This window comes from Periplaneta americana, chromosome 3, assembly GCF_040183065.1.
Source record: "Periplaneta americana isolate PAMFEO1 chromosome 3, P.americana_PAMFEO1_priV1, whole genome shotgun sequence".
Lineage (NCBI taxonomy): Eukaryota > Metazoa > Arthropoda > Insecta > Blattodea > Blattidae > Periplaneta > Periplaneta americana.
The window spans coordinates 19,237,126-19,255,741 of NC_091119.1; the positions used below are offsets into that span (position 1 = coordinate 19,237,126).

Genomic DNA, 18,616 nt, shown 5'->3' on the forward strand with positions numbered 1-18,616 from the left:
TGAATATAATATAGCTTGCTAACATAGCTTGTTGTGGAGGTTGCACATGATTGTATTAATTTTTCTTTTCCCTCTTCCAAAATTAAACTGTAGCCAGCAGAACAATGGAAGGAGTCCATAATTGTACCTATTTTTAAAAAGGGGGACAAAACCAACTGTGGTAACTTTCGAGGAATATCACTTTTGTTGACGTCGTACAAAATTTTGTCCAATATTCTTTTGAGGAGATTAACTCCGTACGTAGATGAAATTATTGGGGATCATCAGTGCGGTTTTCGGCGTAATAGATCGACTATTGATCAGATTTTTTGTATTCGGCAGATAATGGAGAAAAAATGGGAGTATAAGGGTACAGTACATCAGTTATTCATAGATTTCAAAAAGGCATATGACTCGGTTAAGAGGGAAGTATTATATGATATTCTTATTGAATTTGGTATTCCCAAGAAACTAGTTCGATTAATTAAAATGTGTCTCAGTGAAACATACAGCAGAGTCCGTATAGGTCAGTTTCTATCTGATCCTTTTCCAATTCACTGCGGGCTAAAGCAGGGAGATGCACTATCACCTTTACTTTTTAACTTCGCTTTAGAATATGCCATTAGGAAAGTTCAGGATAACAGGCAGGGTTTGGAATTGAACGGGCTACATCAGCTTCTTGTCTATGCAGATGACGTGAATATGTTAGGAGAAAATACACAAACGGTTAGGGAAAACACGGAAATTTTACTTGAAGCAAGTAAAGCGATCGGTTTGGAAGTAAATCCCGAAAAGACAAAGTATATGATTATGTCTCGTGACGGGAATATTGTACGAAATGGAAATATAAATATTGGAGATTTATCCTTCGAAGAGGTGGAAAAATTCAAATATCTTGGAGCAACAGTAACAAATATAAATGACACTCGGGAGGAAATTAAACGCAGAATAAATATGGGAAATGCGTGTTATTATTCGGTTGAGAAGCTCTTATCATCCAGTCTGCTGTCCAAAAATCTGAAAGTTAGAATTTATAAAACAGTTATATTACCGGTTCTTCTATATGGCTGTGAAACTTGGACTCTCACTCTGAGAGAGGAACATAGGTTAAGGGTGTTTGAGAATAAGATGCTTAGGAAAATATTTGGGGCTAAGCGGGATGAAGTTACAGGAGAATGGAGAAAGTTACACAACACAGAACTGCACGCATTGTATTCTTCACCTGACATAATTAGGAACTTGAAATCCAGACGTTTGAGATGGGCAGGGCATGTAGCACGTATGGGCGAATCCAGAAATGCATATAGAGTGTTAGTTGGGAGACCGGAGGGAAAAAGACCTTTAGGGAGGCCGAGACGTAGATGGGAGGATAATATTAAAATGGATTTGAGGGAGGTGGGGTATGATGATAGAGACTGGCTTAATCTTGCACAGGATAGGGACCGATGGCGGGCTTATGTGAGGGCGGCAATGAACCTTCGGGTTCCTTAAAAGCCATTTGTAAGTAAGTAAGCCAGCAATTCCTTACTTGAAGTAGTTATTTTTGTTTAATAGCTAGCACTTTCGAGGTGCAATTTAATTAGTTAAATTTTTTTAAGGTTTAAAATATGTATTCAGAATAATTCGGGACCTGAATGAAGACAAAAGGCTTTCCCTGGTTTTCACAAATAGGAACACAACAAAAATTTGGCATTTTGAGTTGTTTTTAAGAGTATTTAATGTACTAATACACTGCGTAAATCCTCAATGTTTATATACCGGAAAACAAATGCACACGCAAAGCGCATCCCTCAAAGTACACGTGCGCTATCTGTTGGTGCTAGTTCTGGACATCCCTATTGAAAGACTAACTCTAGCTGAGGAATTAGGTCTCACTGTAGGCGTCCTAGACATCATTCACCAACAAGGTTTTCAGATTCTCTCAACAGGAATCCAGGACAGTTGATGATACAGCGTACCTTAACGTAACTACACATTTGAATTAATTCACTTTGCAATACAAAAGATTTTACTCGTTTTCTATATTTCAATTATTTATACAGGGTTATTGTGGGTCCTTATCACCACAGCATGGCGCGTCCTCAGGTTGCGGATCGAGGAGACGGCCTCCAGATATGGAGGGTAGCTGTGAATATATTGAATAAGCAGTCGCGGACAGCCGGTGAGGGGTGGTCCTCCAGATTGGGGGTTGGGTGAAGGGCTAACAGCCCATCACCGTAAAAAACAGCTTGTTACGAATCCTTCAAATAAGCCTCGGAATGGGACTGATTCTCTGGCACGACCACAGCAAAGGGATAAGGTTTTGAGATTTTGTACTTGGAATGTTACAAGTCTATATAGAACAGGAGGGGTAACATTAGTAGCAAAAGAACTAGCTAGATATAGAATAGACTTTGTGGGAGTACAGGAGGTTAGGTTATATGGGAACGGCATAACACAAATAGGAGATTATTTGTAGTATTATGGGGAAGGAAACGATAATCACCAATTAGGAACAGGATTCTTTATTCATAAAAAAATAAAATCAGCAGCAAAAAAGGTCGAATTTATCAGTGATAGGATATCGTATTTAGTACTTACGGGTAGATGGTGCGATATCGTAGTTATAAATGCCACCTGACATAATTAGGAACATTAAATCCAGACGTTTGAGATGGGCAGGGCATGTAGCACGTATGGGCGAGTCCAGAAATGCTTATAGAGTGTTAGTTGGGAGGCCGGAGGGGAGAAGACCTTTAGGGAGGTCGAGACGTAGATGGGAAGACAATATTAAAATGGATTTGAGGGAGGTGGGATATGATGATAGAGAATGGATTAATCTTGCTCAGGATAGGGACCAATGCCGGGCTTATGTGAGGGCGGAAATGAACCTCCGGGTTCCTTAAAAGCCAGTAAGTAAATAGGTAAGTAAGTAAAAAAAAAAAGTATCCAATATTTTAGGAGGTGATAATATGCATCAAAACAAGAAAATGTCTAATAAACATGGGTCCTACAACACATACTTTCTGAGATCTGGACACTTGTTCATAGGAAGTGCTCAATGTGACGTCCATTCATGGCAATGCATTCCTCTGCCCTTCCGCGTAAGGAATCACTCACTCTTTGAAATTTGTTTTAATACGTTAATAAGAAAGTCCTGATAACGATCCCCAGTTAATCTCTGTGGTAGCACGTATGGCCCTTAATCTATAACCAAGAACGCCTGCCTATACGTTGATTGAGAATCGGTGCTGATGCCTTATTTCTTCTACTGCATGGGGGTTTTCATCAGCCCACACATGCTGATTTCGAAAATTCACAACATCATCCCCTGCTGAGCCCCGCAACCAGACTTTTGTTTTCAATATTCCTTGCGACGTATCAGTATTCCATCAACTACGGTATGATAATCTGATAGTCTGCTGTATTGTAGGGCAGAGGAATGCATTGCCATGAATGGACGTCACATTGAGTACCTCCAATGAACAAGTGTCCAGATCTCAGAAAGTATGTGTTGTAGGACCCATGTTTATTAGACATTATTTTCTTGTTTTGATGCATACTATCACCTCCTAAATTATTGGATACTTTTTTAACACTTTCACTTATTGCAATGATTTCTCCATCAAAACTTGTTGTTCCATATCCAAGAGATCTATAAAGTGAGAAGAGACAGCACGTAACACCTGCACTGGCACCTTGTTCTCTGGAGATCAAGGATCCATCGGTGTATAAATGAAGCCAGTTTTGTGGAGGGTACCTAATATTAATTGTCTCTAAAAACAATTGTTTCATTATTTCAGTGTTTACTTCTGATTTCAGTATTTCTTCTGTTAAATTTAGATTATACTCTATATTTAATAGAGTTAAAGGGTTTGGTTCAATTTGCAAGTTTTCTTTTAAATTCGGGATATTGATTTTCTGTTTTAAGTCTTGAATCATGGATATGAAACTTTTTTGAGTTTTCAATCTACAGAGAGGACTGTATGAATGCCAATTGTTTCCTGGTAATCTGATAAATTTCTCATATTGAATCAGAGCTTTATCTTCTATTGTCATTTTGATGCTTTTAATTGCACAAACGTACGACGGAGCATCAGTAAATATCGGGCAGTACAATGGCTTAGGAGCTATCTTCGCAACTAAAAAGGGGAGGAGAATCAAACTTCATTATTAATAAATTGCCAGTTTCAGAATGGTGAGTCAAAGTATTATTATTAAGGGGAGAGGATGGTATTTTTTGGCGGGGGGGGGGGATCTTTAAAATACTCTGTGATGTGTGGAATGCATAGAATAACATTTTGTGGGTATTTGTGCCCTTACCGAATGTTGAGTCGCCATTTTTAAACTTCCTGCGTTATGGATTTTTAAATCACTCGCCCATTTTTATTGTTGTTTCCGGTAAATTAAGTTTTCAATTTTTTTTTCTTTAAAATACCCTTTGATAAGTGTGGAATGCATTGCATAACATTTTTTTAGGTATTTGTGCCCTTATCGGATGTTGAGACGTCATTTTTAAACTTCCTGCGCTATGGATTTTTAAATCACACGCCCGCGTTTATCGGTTTCCAGTAACTTTTTTTTTTTTTTTTGCTACATTGCCAGACAAAAATGGTTATAATTTCTGAACTATTAAAGATACATGCATGAAATTTAGAACACACATTCTTTAGACTATTAGGAAATTTTTTACTGTAACAGAATTTTGTTACTTTATTTCATTTTAAAAATACGTCCGTTTGTTTGAAAGAAAGGAAATCAGAAAATTGTTACTAAATTGTAATTGTTTATTTTACAAACGTAGGGACTAATATCAAAATTCTGTTACAGACAGTTTGTAGAACATGCTTTTGCAAATACATTGCAAAAAACTGTTTGAACCTATCTTTAAAAACGGTTTAGATATATCGGTTTTAGTACAGTCCTACATTGGGTATATTTGTTTCAAATTTGGGCCCCCAAATAATTTTTTTTTTTTTAATATTTTTATTTGGTTGAGTTGCCACAGCTATGAGCTCTCTACATACAAACAATTAACAATTTACACCAAATAGGAAAAAAAGCTTTAAAAATAGCATCCTCTCCCCTTAATATTAGTTTCTGTGTTGGTCGTCGTCAATCTCATATCCTACATACAAAAAATATCACGAGTCGCCATTGATGTACACATTTAGTTTGCTCCATCGCAAAGGGGAGAATTTGATCCAAACCTTGCTGAAGCTTATGCGCCGTCTGGTGGCCTTGAGCGATCAGTCACCATGTGGACATCGCAGAAGGAAGTTCCATGCTTGTGGCTAGCCGAGTTGAAAACTGTTACTTCTGTTCAGAACAGAATATTAACATGGACCTCCAATATAGAAAAGCATCCACCTGGCTTTATTATAACCAGAGACCGGAACTTTAGGCATTATGAATCATTAAAATAGGCAGGCAAAAAAGGCACCATAAATAGCTAAAATAGGCGGCAAAAAGGCATTATAAATAGCTCAAATACGCAATAAAAGGCAATTACAAAAACCTTGCACTAGACCCACAACCTTGCACTGTCCACAAAGGGATTTCGGTAGCAAGAAAAGCTTTACATAACTCGAATGCAAATTGAGATTTTCGACTCGATGTTGCAATTACGGTTGGAAGCAAAGAAATCTTCCCAGTAGCCTTGAAAAGTGCATTTTTGTGTTTGGTTATACTGATATGTTGCGATATGAAATATTTCTTTTCGTAGTTCACTGACTGCTCACATATTGTGCATGTAAGTACTTTACCGTCAATACAAAATACGTCGGCATCTTGCTGCTAGCTATAACAACGTCGCAATGAAAACTGAAAAAGAAAAATAACCGTTAAAAATAACGTTAGACCCGCACTCATTGTTGCCTTGTCAAATAAACAGAAGCGATAATTAAAACGCTTAGTGTTATACATTTTTGCAGGGCAGCACTCATTGTTGCAAAGAGAATATGAACTGACTGAAAGACAATAATATACATTCGGTGAAGTCACTTTCATTGTAGCGGTTATAGAAATAAATTAAAATAGTCCTGTAGGCAATTTTTAATAATAAATTAATAAATAATAGATGAATCTATACTAATAATAAATCTGTAGCCGAAATTTTTCTGGTAATTTTCGATTTTCCAAAAATAATTGGTCCTAACATATATAATTAACCACCCTGAAACCGAAAATCGCATTTTTGAAATTTTTGTTTGTATGTCTGTCTGTATGTTTGTTACCTTTTTACGCGATAATGGCTGAACCGATTTATATGAAAATTGGAATATAAATTAAGTTCGTTGTAACTTAGATTTTAAGCTATATGGCATCCAAAATACTTTATTTAAAAGGGGGGTTATAAGGGGGCCTGAATTAAATAAATCGAAATATCTCGCTTATTATTGATTTTTGTGAAAAATGTTACATAACAAAAGGTTCTTTAAAAATGATTTCCGATAAGTTTTACTCTTTACAAAATTTTGATAGGACTGATATTTAATGAGATAAATGAGTTTTAAAATTAAAATAACGCCATCTAAGACGGTGCAATGAATTAAGAACAAATGACTTCGTCTATAAGGGGCCTTGGACAACAACAATCGAAACAGGGGCCTTGGACATCAACAATCGAAAGCTATTAAACATATCCTACAGAGAATGTTTCTGTGTTTGTATGAAGTAATATCAGAAGCTAAATTAACCGATTTGTATAATTAATTATTATTTCACCATTGGAAAGTGTAGTTTCTCTAGCTGGACATAATGCTATAATGTTATTACAGTAACGTCTGAGTAAATCGAGAACAGGTAAGATTAAAATAGCTTCTTATGCACAGAAAATTCGATGGGCTATTTTGTACATTCGTTTTCTGTATTTCTTAAAATAATATTTATGTACACTCATTTTAATCTCAGAGAATTAACGAACAACGAAAGTGTATTGATTTAGTATGCAGTAATAGTACGTTAGCTTAGCAATCCATTATTTTATAATTCAAATTTTAACTATGCTCAATTGAATCGTGTTAAAATACATAAAATATATATGCAATAAATGCAATGCAAAAAAATTGGGTAATGAGCCAAGCAGATTATGTTGCGCTGTTGTAAAAGTTGTTCCCTGTTTATTTCTAACAGGTGCAGCGGAGCGCACGGGTACGGCTAGTAATCAAATAAAGACCAAAAAAGCATTTATTTTGTAAATTAGGCATTTATATTAAAAAAGGCAGAAAAGGGCAACATAAAACTGTGACGTTTCAATCACAGAGGTATAATTCGTACAGATTTACTTTCAAAATGAAGATACATTTAACACATTTGAAAAGGCATTCTGCCAAAGTTCCAGTCTCTGGTTATAACAAACTGAGGAGTACAGAGTATCTGGTTTATTTATTTTGGACTACATTTGTTGCGATTTTCGCCCTCACAAGATGCTATGTTGCTGTACTGATTGCAGTATGCACCAGGCTTATGGCACCCAGTCGTCTGCAGCTGCGGCGTACATGCAGAGCTCAAGTTTCTACAATTCTCCAGCCTATGGCATGCTGCAGCAGGGCTACCACAGCGCAACTGGTGAGTATCAATGGTCTGTGCCCGCCATTGAAAATTAAGTTATTCCTTTTGATTGGGAAGTAGACGCACATACCAATAAAATTATATCATATTCCTTTAGGGACATTTCTAAAAATTAATACTGTTATTTTATTACTCACATTTTATTTTTCTTTTGTAATTTTTGTGTATTTAAACCGTATGTAGTGAGAGGAAAATACCGGGTGTCCACTAGACGTTATAACTTTTTTCTTACAGAAAGTACAAAATTCATGAAATGGCAAATATAGTGAACATAACTCTTTAGGATTATTCCTGAACCTAAACATGAGAACCATTCACAACTCTTAAATATTTGCTTACTTACTTACAAATGGCTTTCAAGGAACCCGGAAGTTCATTGCCGCCCTCACATAAGCCCGCCATTGATCCCTATCCTGTGCAAGATTAATCCATTCTCTATCATCACATCCCACCTCCCTCAAATCCATTTTAATATTATCTTCCCATCTACGTCTCGCCCTCCCCAAAGGTCTTTTTCCCTCTGGCCTCCCACCTAACACTCTATATGCATTTCTGGATTCGCCCATACGTGCTAAATGGCCTGCCGAACTCAAACGTCTGGATTTAATGTTCCTAATTCTGTCAGGTGAAGTATACAATGCCTGCAGCTCTGCGTTGAGTAACTTTCTCCATTCTCCTGTAACTTCATCCCTCTTAGCCCCAAATATTTTCCTAAGCACCTTATTCTCAAACACTCTTAACCTATGTTCCTCTCTCAAAGTGAGAATCCAAGTTTCACAACCATACGGAACAACCGGTAATATAACTGTTTTATAAATTCTAACTTTCACATTTTTTGACAGCAGACTGGATGATAAAAGCTTCTCAACCGAATAATAACAGGCATTTCCTATATTTATTCTGTGTTTAATTTCCTCCCGAGTATCATTTATATTTGTTACTGTTGCTCCAAGATATTTGAACTTCTCCACCTCTTCAAAAGATAAATTTCCAATTTTTATATTTCCATTTCGTACAATATTCTGGTCACGAGACATAATCATATACTTTGTCTTTTCGGGATTTACTTCCAAACCTCTCTTTTTACTTGCTTCAAGTACAATTCCCGTATTTTCCCTAATCGTTTGTGGATTTTCTCCTAACATATTCACGTCATCCTCATAGATAAGCAGCTGATGTAACCCGTTCAATTCCAAACCCTCTCTGTTATCCTGGATTTTCCTAATGGCATACTCTAGATAGCCAACCGTTTTCCACTTCCTACTTCCTACATGGTGTTTTTTCAGCATTATGGAGCAAACTGTTTATTACTTCAGTTATGCGCTTACTGAAATTGATGTTTTGTAGGTCTAAACTACATCATTTACACAATTCCATAAAACGAATTTTAGTTGGTTATCTTACGACGCTTTATCTACTGTTGTGATTATTTAGCGTCTGAGTAAGATGAAGGTTATAATGCCAGCGAGATGAGTTCCGATTTTTCCGAGGTTTTCCCCAACCGTAAGACGAATGTCAAGTAATCTATGGCGAATCCTCGGCGTCATCCCTCTATCACCAATTCCATCGACACTAAATAACCCCGCAGTTCATACAGCGCCATTAAATAACAAAGTTAAAAAAGTAACGCTGGAATATAACCTTTATGCTCTGCCATGCCGAAATGTAGTAATTATACACCTGGTAGCAGACCTTTAAGCATGTCATTAAAGTACACCTACTCATTAAAGGTCAGGTCTTTCAGCCAATGACGACTCAGGTTACAACTGTTCAGCCAATGACAGGTCAGCTTTCTACCGTTATAAAACCGCAAGTATCGATTATTCTCGGATATGCAATCGAAAGAGAATTAGCGAAAAGTCACGGAGGCTGGAAATCCAATACTGTCGCAGAAGGTTATGTTCTGTTACTATAATAATTAGCATTAATTGTAAATAATATTCAAGTAAATTCAATTTGTCATCTCGTTTTTCAATGTCTAATTTAATTTCAATGTTATCTCTGTAGGTTCTTATGGCCTAGCAAGGTCAATGTGTACATCTGTTCCTCGGAAAAAATCAATACTTTCGCGTCTGCGCACATCTCACAACATACGGGACATTGCTAAAAAATTAATAATATCAAGTTAGAAATATGGTCGAGCATAAAAAGTCGTACGAAACTCGCCTATAATGGTAATTAAGAAGCTCGTATGAAAATTATGAAACTCGCTTGCGCTCGTTTCATAAATATCCATACTCACTTCTTAATTACCTTCATTATAGGCTCGTTGCATAATGTACTATAACTTAATCGAGAAATGCATATTGAAACAGTGCGAAATTTGCTGGTGGAATTACACCCAGGTTCACAGTTTTTTTTTTTTCATTAAATTTACCTGAAGATTAAATTTTCCAAAGTCCACTGCTCTGGAGTAACGGTTAGTATGCCTGACCGTGCAACGAGCGAGACTAGTTTCAAATCCTGATTGGGACAAGTCATCTGGTTGAGGTTTTCTCCGAGGTTTTCCATCATCTCATTAAGAGCAAATGCTGGGTAATTTTCGGCGCTGGACCCCGGACTCATTCCGCTGGCATTATCACCTTCATCTCATTCAGACGCTAGATAATAATAGCAGTTGATAAATCGTCGTAAAATAAATTTTAAAACAAAAATTCACAAGTGGTGGTATATCTATGTACAGTAGTGGCAAAAAAAAAACCGGACCGACCCTTGTAGCTGATTTCAGAGCCTTGTTCACTCCAGAGCACGATAGACTGGTAACTAAGACTTTCGTGGTTCGAATCCTGCCTGGGAAGGAAACTTTTTTTGTTCTTTATTCAAATTTATTCCCAATACTTTTCGATTGCAGCAATATTTTACTACTTAATTAACTTATTATTTCCAGAACATGAATTTTACCAGCAATCGAAAAGTATTGGGAATAAATTTAAATAAGGAACAAAAAAAGTAATAATAATAATAATAATAATAATAATAATAATAATAATAATAATAATAATAATAATACGAGTATAACAGTTTAAATCCTAAAATAAATATCAAAATGTTTAAACACGACAGAAACTCAAAAATACTACAGTAAAACCTCCCTAAAACGAAACGCGATCGTTCCAGATTTCCCCCCCCCCCCCACAGGTTTTCGTTGTACAAAGGGTTGAGTTTTGGAAAAACTAAGAATAGACTACTGCAATATGCTCACTATAGGAAGAACACAATGAAGAAATAATTTGAAATAAAAGTTACTACAGTACATGCAAAGTGAATTTCATTTTCATAATTATTAACTTACATAATTGCAGCCTCTCTCTCCCTCCCTCCCTCCCTCCCTCCGCGCCCAAGTTTCTTGGACTCCACATTTCTTTTAAAGTGCATTGCTGCGACTTTTTTTTTTTTTGAAGGGAATGTTGTAGGATTTCCTTCGCGTCCTGCATCAATTCAGAGTGTAAATTGCGCCCTGATCCATCGGTTGTGTAACTGAAGTTGTGTTTGGTGGGAAATATATTAACTTCACGTTAGACAAATCATTCCTTGGATAGCAGATAGCATTGTCTAAAACCAGTATGACCTTACGACCTTGACGTTTCATTGCTCCATTAAAAGAATGAAGCCACTCTTCCGTGGTAGAACTGGTTATCTAGGCTTTTTATTAAATCGCACAGTTTTACTTTACTCTCACTGTTATTTAACACTGTATTGGCATATTAACACAAAACTCAGAATAAATAAACGGAAATGTGAAACTAAATTGACACTACACTACAGTTATTCGAAGTTTTATTCTACTCGCACTGTCCTTTATCACTGTATTGGTTTGTTAGCACAAAACTGAGAATAAATGAAAGAAAATACAAGAGGGTTGGAAGAAGTAACGGTACAGGAGGTCAGTAACCTGCCCAGGTCCTTGACAATAAGCAGAGAATAGTGACATGGTTAGAGAAGCTTCACCCCCAACGCCTGACAAATAATAGCGAAAGTCTTCCAGATCATTGCATGTGCAGTCACACAAATTATGCCATGCTTCGTACAATATTAACGCAAAATTAAAAATGGTTTGATAGAATTTAGCAACAGTTATGCTTAAAATTATGTGACAAAGAGAAATGTTAGACAGGCAGATCATTCCAAACACGCTACCGTAAACTCGGGATACTTTGAACACAGAGGAAATTTTGACCATTTTTTCAGAAAATCATATTTAGGTTTCTACATGCTGCACTTGTTATAGATGGAGGTAAATTTGGTATGAGAATGATTTTATGATAATTTACCTCCATCTATAACAAATGTAGCATGTAGAAACCTAAATATGATTTTCTGAAAAAATGGTCAGAGTTTCCTCTGTGTTCAAAGTAACCCCAGTTTACGGTACAAAGAACACATTAAAGCAATAACCAGAGGACACAATACATCTACATACGCCGATCACATAACCAATGCTAACCATACATACAATAACATAAATGCGGACATGGAAATCCTACACATACAACCCAAGAACCAAAAACTCAACACACTAGAACAATACGAAATATACAAACACACTAAAACACACCCCGATCAAATTCTCAACACACAGATCAATTTCAGTACACACACACACACACACACACACACACTATTTGACTCCACTTTTCAACACCTTTCAACAATCAAACGCACCCACATAACAGGCAGAGAAGTTCGAGATGACGCCGAGATCTAGTAGGCTCTGAGGATGGTGTGATGAAGCACCGAAACAGCTGTAAGCCGCACAAACTTACATAATTAACACGAGTAAGTCCGCTAGTTAATCAATTACTTATACTTTTATTCAAGTGTTAAAAGTAGTGTACGCAAGATTCAAAATGGATTATTAAAATTATCCGTTTTAGTCAGGTTTTTTACCTAAATGGTGCCCAAAACTGATTCCGTTTTAAAGTATTATTTTACATAGGAAATCATTCCTTTCTCAAATTTATTTTTCGTTTGTGCAGGTTTCCTTTTTATAGAGGGTACGTTTTAGCAAGGTTTTACTTTATTTTACTAAATCACAAGTGCCTGTTTACAATTCAGAATGTTTGAAACTTGTCCTTGAAGTTGTACTTATACATTTATGCTCGACCATGCCGAAATGTAGTAATTATACACCTGGTAGCAGCCCTTTAATGAACCTCATTAAAGTACACCTATTCATTAAAGTTCAGGTTTTCCACCAATCAGAAAGCAATATGGATTATTCTCGGATATATTTATTTATTATTTTGCTAATAATTGTAATATAAAATATACAGAGAAACTTTAGCTCATCCCTGAAAGAGTAGAACTCGTGCTCAGGGGCGATTTCCTGAATTGAAATTAATAATTATACAATACAATTATAATTAATAATAAATACAATACAATTTTCAATTATAGTATATAAATTTAAATTTATAATTTTTCAATTTTTATAAAATCCATACATAACTTTTTAAATTTTATACTAGAACTATTAGAATTGACAAGATTAGGATATTTAAATATAAATTTGTTATATATTCTTGGGCCTAAATTACTACTATGATTAAATACTGTAACAGTGTTGCATTTTGGTTCAAACAATCTTAAAGAATTCATACCTTTTGTTTCATAACTATGAGAATACAATTCAAAATTATTTCGATTTTTATGTATGAATTTTATTAATACAATATAATAAATTTGTCTTACGTTAAGTACATTAAAGTCTAGAAACAAATTTTGAGATGGAAAATCAATAGGTTTATGATATGCAATCGAAAGACAACTAGCGAAACGTGACGGAGGCTGGAAATCCAATACTGTCGCAGAAGGTTATGTTCTTTTACTAGTGTATAATAATTAGCGTTAATTGTAAATAATATTCAAATAAATTCAATTTGTCATCTCGTTTTTCAATATCTAAATCAATTTCAAGGTTATATCAAGATTAATTTCATTTTACTTTCTAGATTATATAAAAGTCAATGACATTTGTTCCTCGGAAAAAATCAATACTTTCGCGTCTGCGCACATCTCACAATTTACGAGATATTGCACAAAGTCAGTTCCTCTCCCCAGTCAGATAAGAATAACATGAATACTTATGAATAATTTCAAGTTAGAAATATGGTCGAGCATAAAAATTCGTATGAAACTTGCCTATAATGGTAATTAAGACGCTCGTATGAAAATTATGAAACTCGCTTGCGCTCGTTTCATAAACATACTCGCGTCTTAATTACTACCATTATAGGCTCGTTGCATAATGTACTATTTTGTGTGTTTTAGTCTGAAAATAAATTTGTCATTATTTATTTTACAGAGCATAGAATGCACACTTTATGAATGTTGTGTTTGTTTTTGGTAGGATTTGTTCCCCCTCCACAAAACGATGTTTACAGTAGTTCCAGACGCCAGCAGAGTAGATGGCACTATCCTGAGGATGAAACTTGTAAGCAGTCTCGAAATTCTGGAGAAATCATAATACAGTAGAACTTTGTTATAACGACATCCATGGACCTTAAAAATTATGTTGTTATAAACGAGTGTCGTAATAACCGAGATTCACATTATCAATCTAGTGAGGTGGAAAATGAAAAATAAAAAACTTAATTAGACTTATTTCAGATTTATGTATTGACTTTTAAGCATACAATGAACATAATAAAATACACGTAGGCCTACAATTATAAATACAGTATTCTGTATTAAAACAGTTTGTTCAGTACTTACGAAACTACTTTACATAGAAGTGAAGTAATCAGTCATTTTACTCTGTTGTCTTCTACTTGCCCAATACACACTTTCTAGGGCTAAATTACGTTCTCTGGTCATTATTTCAGTTGCAATTTCACTGCCCCCGTCCCTAGCTTCATAGAACATGTTCATAATTCTAATGACTTCTAAAGCGACACTCACTTCTTTTAGTGGCCATACTGCGTTAAAATGCGTGCACTTGATGAAAACTTCCTGTCGAAACTGATCTAATACCGCATGAATTCGGGCAGGTTACAATGGGATGGGGAATCCGCCTACATTCTAGAGGTCTATGACAGAAGGAGACTGTAGAGAATTTGTCAGGATCAGATTTCAACCAAATTTATATTTAAATTCTTTGGTTCTCAGAAAATCTTATTCCAAACTGAGGTTGAAAATGACGTTATATGCGAGGTAGACACATATGCGTTTGTCGTATTAAGCAAGGTAGAAAAGCATATGTCTTATGGGGAATTAGTTGGGACCACAGAATATTTGACGTTATAGGCGAGGTGTCGCTATAACCAAGTTCTACTGTATATCAACACATTGTTGAATAACCCAGTATCGTTTCAATCACTGTATTACTTGTTTGTGACAGAGAGAAATGTTAGATTTGAATTGCACGTTACTTAGAAGTTGTTGTTTCTGTTGTCGAGGTACCCGCGGTCTAAACCAGCAGTGCAAAGGCTCAACCTCCAACAGCTACCTGAGTCCCTACGCCGCGTCGAGTACAGCGTTTGGCTCTGGCTCAGGAGGGAGCAGTTCTCACCACGGAGGGGGGCAGAGCGGAGCTTCTACTGGACAGGCCGCGTCCTACGCAAGCTATGGAGCAGGCTACAACTGCACCACCTCCTCTGCAGCTGGCTTTTCTACCGGTTCACAGGGTTTCCCTTCCTCGCAACAGGTCAGTGATGGTTCAACACTGCGTAAAAATGTCAAGTAAATGAAATTATTTCGCAGGATTTCTGTATGTTTTATACCGTGATTCTTATAATGAAGGGATTATCATTAGAGTTGCTAGATTTTAATTTCATGAGGAAGACGAAATCATACTTATAAGCAAACTTTCAGCTACTGGTTTCATACATTGATCGAGTCCACACTTGTGGAGTAACGGTTAGTGCATCTGGCCGCGAAACCAGGTGGCCCCGGTTCCATTCCTTGGTTGAGGTTTTTTTCCAGGGTTTTCCCTCAACTCATTATGAGCAAATGCTGGGTAACTTTCGGTACTGGATCCCAGACTCATTTCACCATCATTATCACCTTCACCTCATTCAGATGCTAAATAACCTACAAAAAAAAAAAAAAAAAAACACTGATCGAAATTGCATGAGAAAATTTTTTCTCCTATAATGCTGGATTAAAATAGACTACTGTAATGGTTTTCTGATCTAATATACAAATTTCGGAAATTATTTTAAGTGAAATGGCAGGCAATTCAATGTCTAAAGAAACTTATTACGGTATTTGAATATCCTTTACGGGCATAGCCTATTCATAGACATTTTTAGTGCGGGTTTCCAGTGGATGATCAGCGAACTAACGTTTTTCGTATTCATAAACCAGTGTTAGCGATATGATATTATATGAATCTTGTACAAGTAATCAGTCGATACCTGGGGCTAGTTTAGCACGCTCGTAGCGCGGACTAGCGAAATGTCTATGAATAGCACCTGATGACTATCTCTTCTGGTTAAAGACAAATCAGCATCACAAAATAGTCTGCTGGAACAAATAATATTTAAAATTATAGACAAAATTCAACAAAGATTATATAATATAATTCAGGAGTGGATAACTTACTAGCTCACAGTAATTGATGCAGTAGCAGGAAAATGGGCCTATAGGTCTGTAGCAGGGGCGAATGCTGGTCACGAAAGTTAGGCTTGCTCTTTTATTGATGGGGGAAGATGGGAGGATATAATTCATCTGGCTTGCAGACTTTTCGTGTCTTGTAATAGACATTGTTAAAGTATTTAAACTGTCAAAGCCACTTTTACACCATACACAGTTATCTGTAGAAAATAACAAACACGGCCAACAAAACAGTTTATTCAGTTTTTTCGACCCTGCCAACCAATGCGTATTGTTGTATTGAGATGTACTGAACGAGCGCACATATTCTCTATTTTTCTCCTTATGCTGTCTTTTTAAACCTGGGAGCCCTGGACATGGTCTGCCGTTCTTTATAATGTCGGTCTTCTCTTGAGTAGTCCTCCGGGAAAATGGATTTGATAATAAAGTTTCAATAACACACATTTCCGAACTCATTGCAACCTTCAAATTAACTTTTAAGAACTAATAATACATGCAGCAGCTAACATATGCATTCCGCTCATAAAATTACATTACACTCGCAAATCACAGCACATTCACTGGTAAAAACTGCTGCCAATCAGTGTTGCCAACTCGATTCTTAAACATCCGCTGTGAAGCCTTGCAGAAACCGCTAAATTGCTATATTGTCAATGTAAAATTATATTATTTTGCCGCTGTGAGTGCTAAAAATACCCGCTAAATCCCTAGATCAGCAATACAAGTTTCATAAATTTTACCCGCTAAACTAACACCGAAAAACGCTAGATCTAGCGGGAAGACCGCTGAATTGGCGGCAACACTGCTGCTATCTGTGTAACGTTAATTATAGTCTCTGGTGTAGCTCTCGGACCAGAGCTTCATACAGCATATAACAGAAGCATGTGCGACTGGGACGGATTAGGAGGAAGGCACTTGCGCACGCATCATATTCTCGCTGTTTCTACGTCTTTCCTGTAGCTCCGAGAAACGAGCAAGCGTTGCGATCTTGCGGTGCGCAACCTGCGGATGGTATTATGCCTAGACATTATTACAAAAATCAAAAGAAATTTTAATGTACGTAATCCCATTTTGAGAAATACACATTCTACGAAAATATTGGGCTTGCGCAGCAAGCATAGCATGCCCGGAGAAATCGCCCCTGGTCTGTAGACTCTTTTTCAGGAGAATGTTTAATTCGATTCTCCGTTTTAAAATCTACTTGCTGACGTAGTTTCGTTTCAATATCTTGTAAACAGAGGGCAGGGTAGCTAATTGAATGAACCCATGCACCCTTGCGTACTTGTGGAATTCATCAAACATCAGTGAAGATGATCCTCAAAGTGAGTGTGAGTCCATCCAGGATGTGCACTGAAATGTAAACTGCACTCTGAAGATAAACTTTGAAGTGAGTGTGAATCCATTCTAGATTAATGTTGAATAACCTGTAATCTGTATTCTGTACCCAACAGATATTCTTGATTTTAACGTTTTCGGTACAATTTATGACGTCACTACGAGATATATGTAAGAAATATAATTTTACTAAAATGATTATAAACTTGTAAACCTCTGTAATGTGCGCTTTCAATGCTGATACTTAATTTCTGCTAAAATATAATCATATTGAAAGTATTTTGATGAAATAAACTTGTTTTCTTCAAAAGGCCGTACAAAATTATCTAATATATGCATTATTTAACAAAAACTAGTAGAAAAATATTATTGTAACAGTATGTAAATTATATATTATTTTAATGTACCGAAGTACATATGATATTTCCATGCAGATATTCTGCGTCATCATACGATGAAAGAGTAATGGAACGGAGAAAAATTCTCTCCGGCGCCGGGATTTGAACCCGGGTTTTCAGTTCTACGTGCTGATGCTTTATCCACTAAACCACACCGGTACATTAAAATAATATATATGATATGCGTAAATCACTTCGTGATTTAAGACGGCGCTCATTCCGTCGGATCCCGGCCAACTAGTCATCTCGAGTGCACCTCAGCACATGTGTGGACTTCGGTCCTGCGTTCATAGACATCTATGACGCAGTGCAGAGGGCGGCCACTAGAGGGAACCCAAGAGTTGGAGCTTAATCTGAGACGATTCTAACCGGCGTCGGGGTTGTATCCGGTGTGGCTTAGTGGATAAAGCATCAGCACGTAGAGCTGAAAACCCGGGTTCAAATCCTGGCGCCGGAGAGAATTTTTCTCCGTTCCATTACTCTTTCATAGTATGTAAATTGTTATTTCGTTAAAAGTTCATTCAAATCGCAATTACATAAAAATAAATCTTTGTGTTTGTTTTCTCGAAACATTAATTTTGCTTATGGGCTCTTTTTCTGGCTACTGCCTCAATTGTTATTAACTTTTAAAAATTTTAATCATTGTCTTCATTTCACATTGTTTTTTCTAACGTTATTTCTTTCTGTACAAGTTCTGTGAATTTCGTACTTCTCTCATCAGTCTTATTATTTTATTTATTGTAATTTTTAAGTTTTTGTCTATATATTTTACTTTAGTTTAACATTTATCAATGAAA

General features: G+C 36.3%; 1 protein-coding gene across 1 annotated transcript in view; it reads left to right on the plus strand.

Annotated features, from left to right (window-relative positions):
• eya (eya transcriptional coactivator and phosphatase 2) overlaps window positions 1-18,616 on the plus strand; it is a 630,584-nt gene that overhangs the window by 583,354 nt on the left and 28,614 nt on the right. The window contains exons 7-8 of the mRNA XM_069822274.1: window positions 7,412-7,527; window positions 14,928-15,175. Coding sequence (XP_069678375.1) covers window positions 7,412-7,527; window positions 14,928-15,175 — 364 coding nt within the window. The remainder of the gene's footprint in view (window positions 1-7,411; window positions 7,528-14,927; window positions 15,176-18,616) is intronic.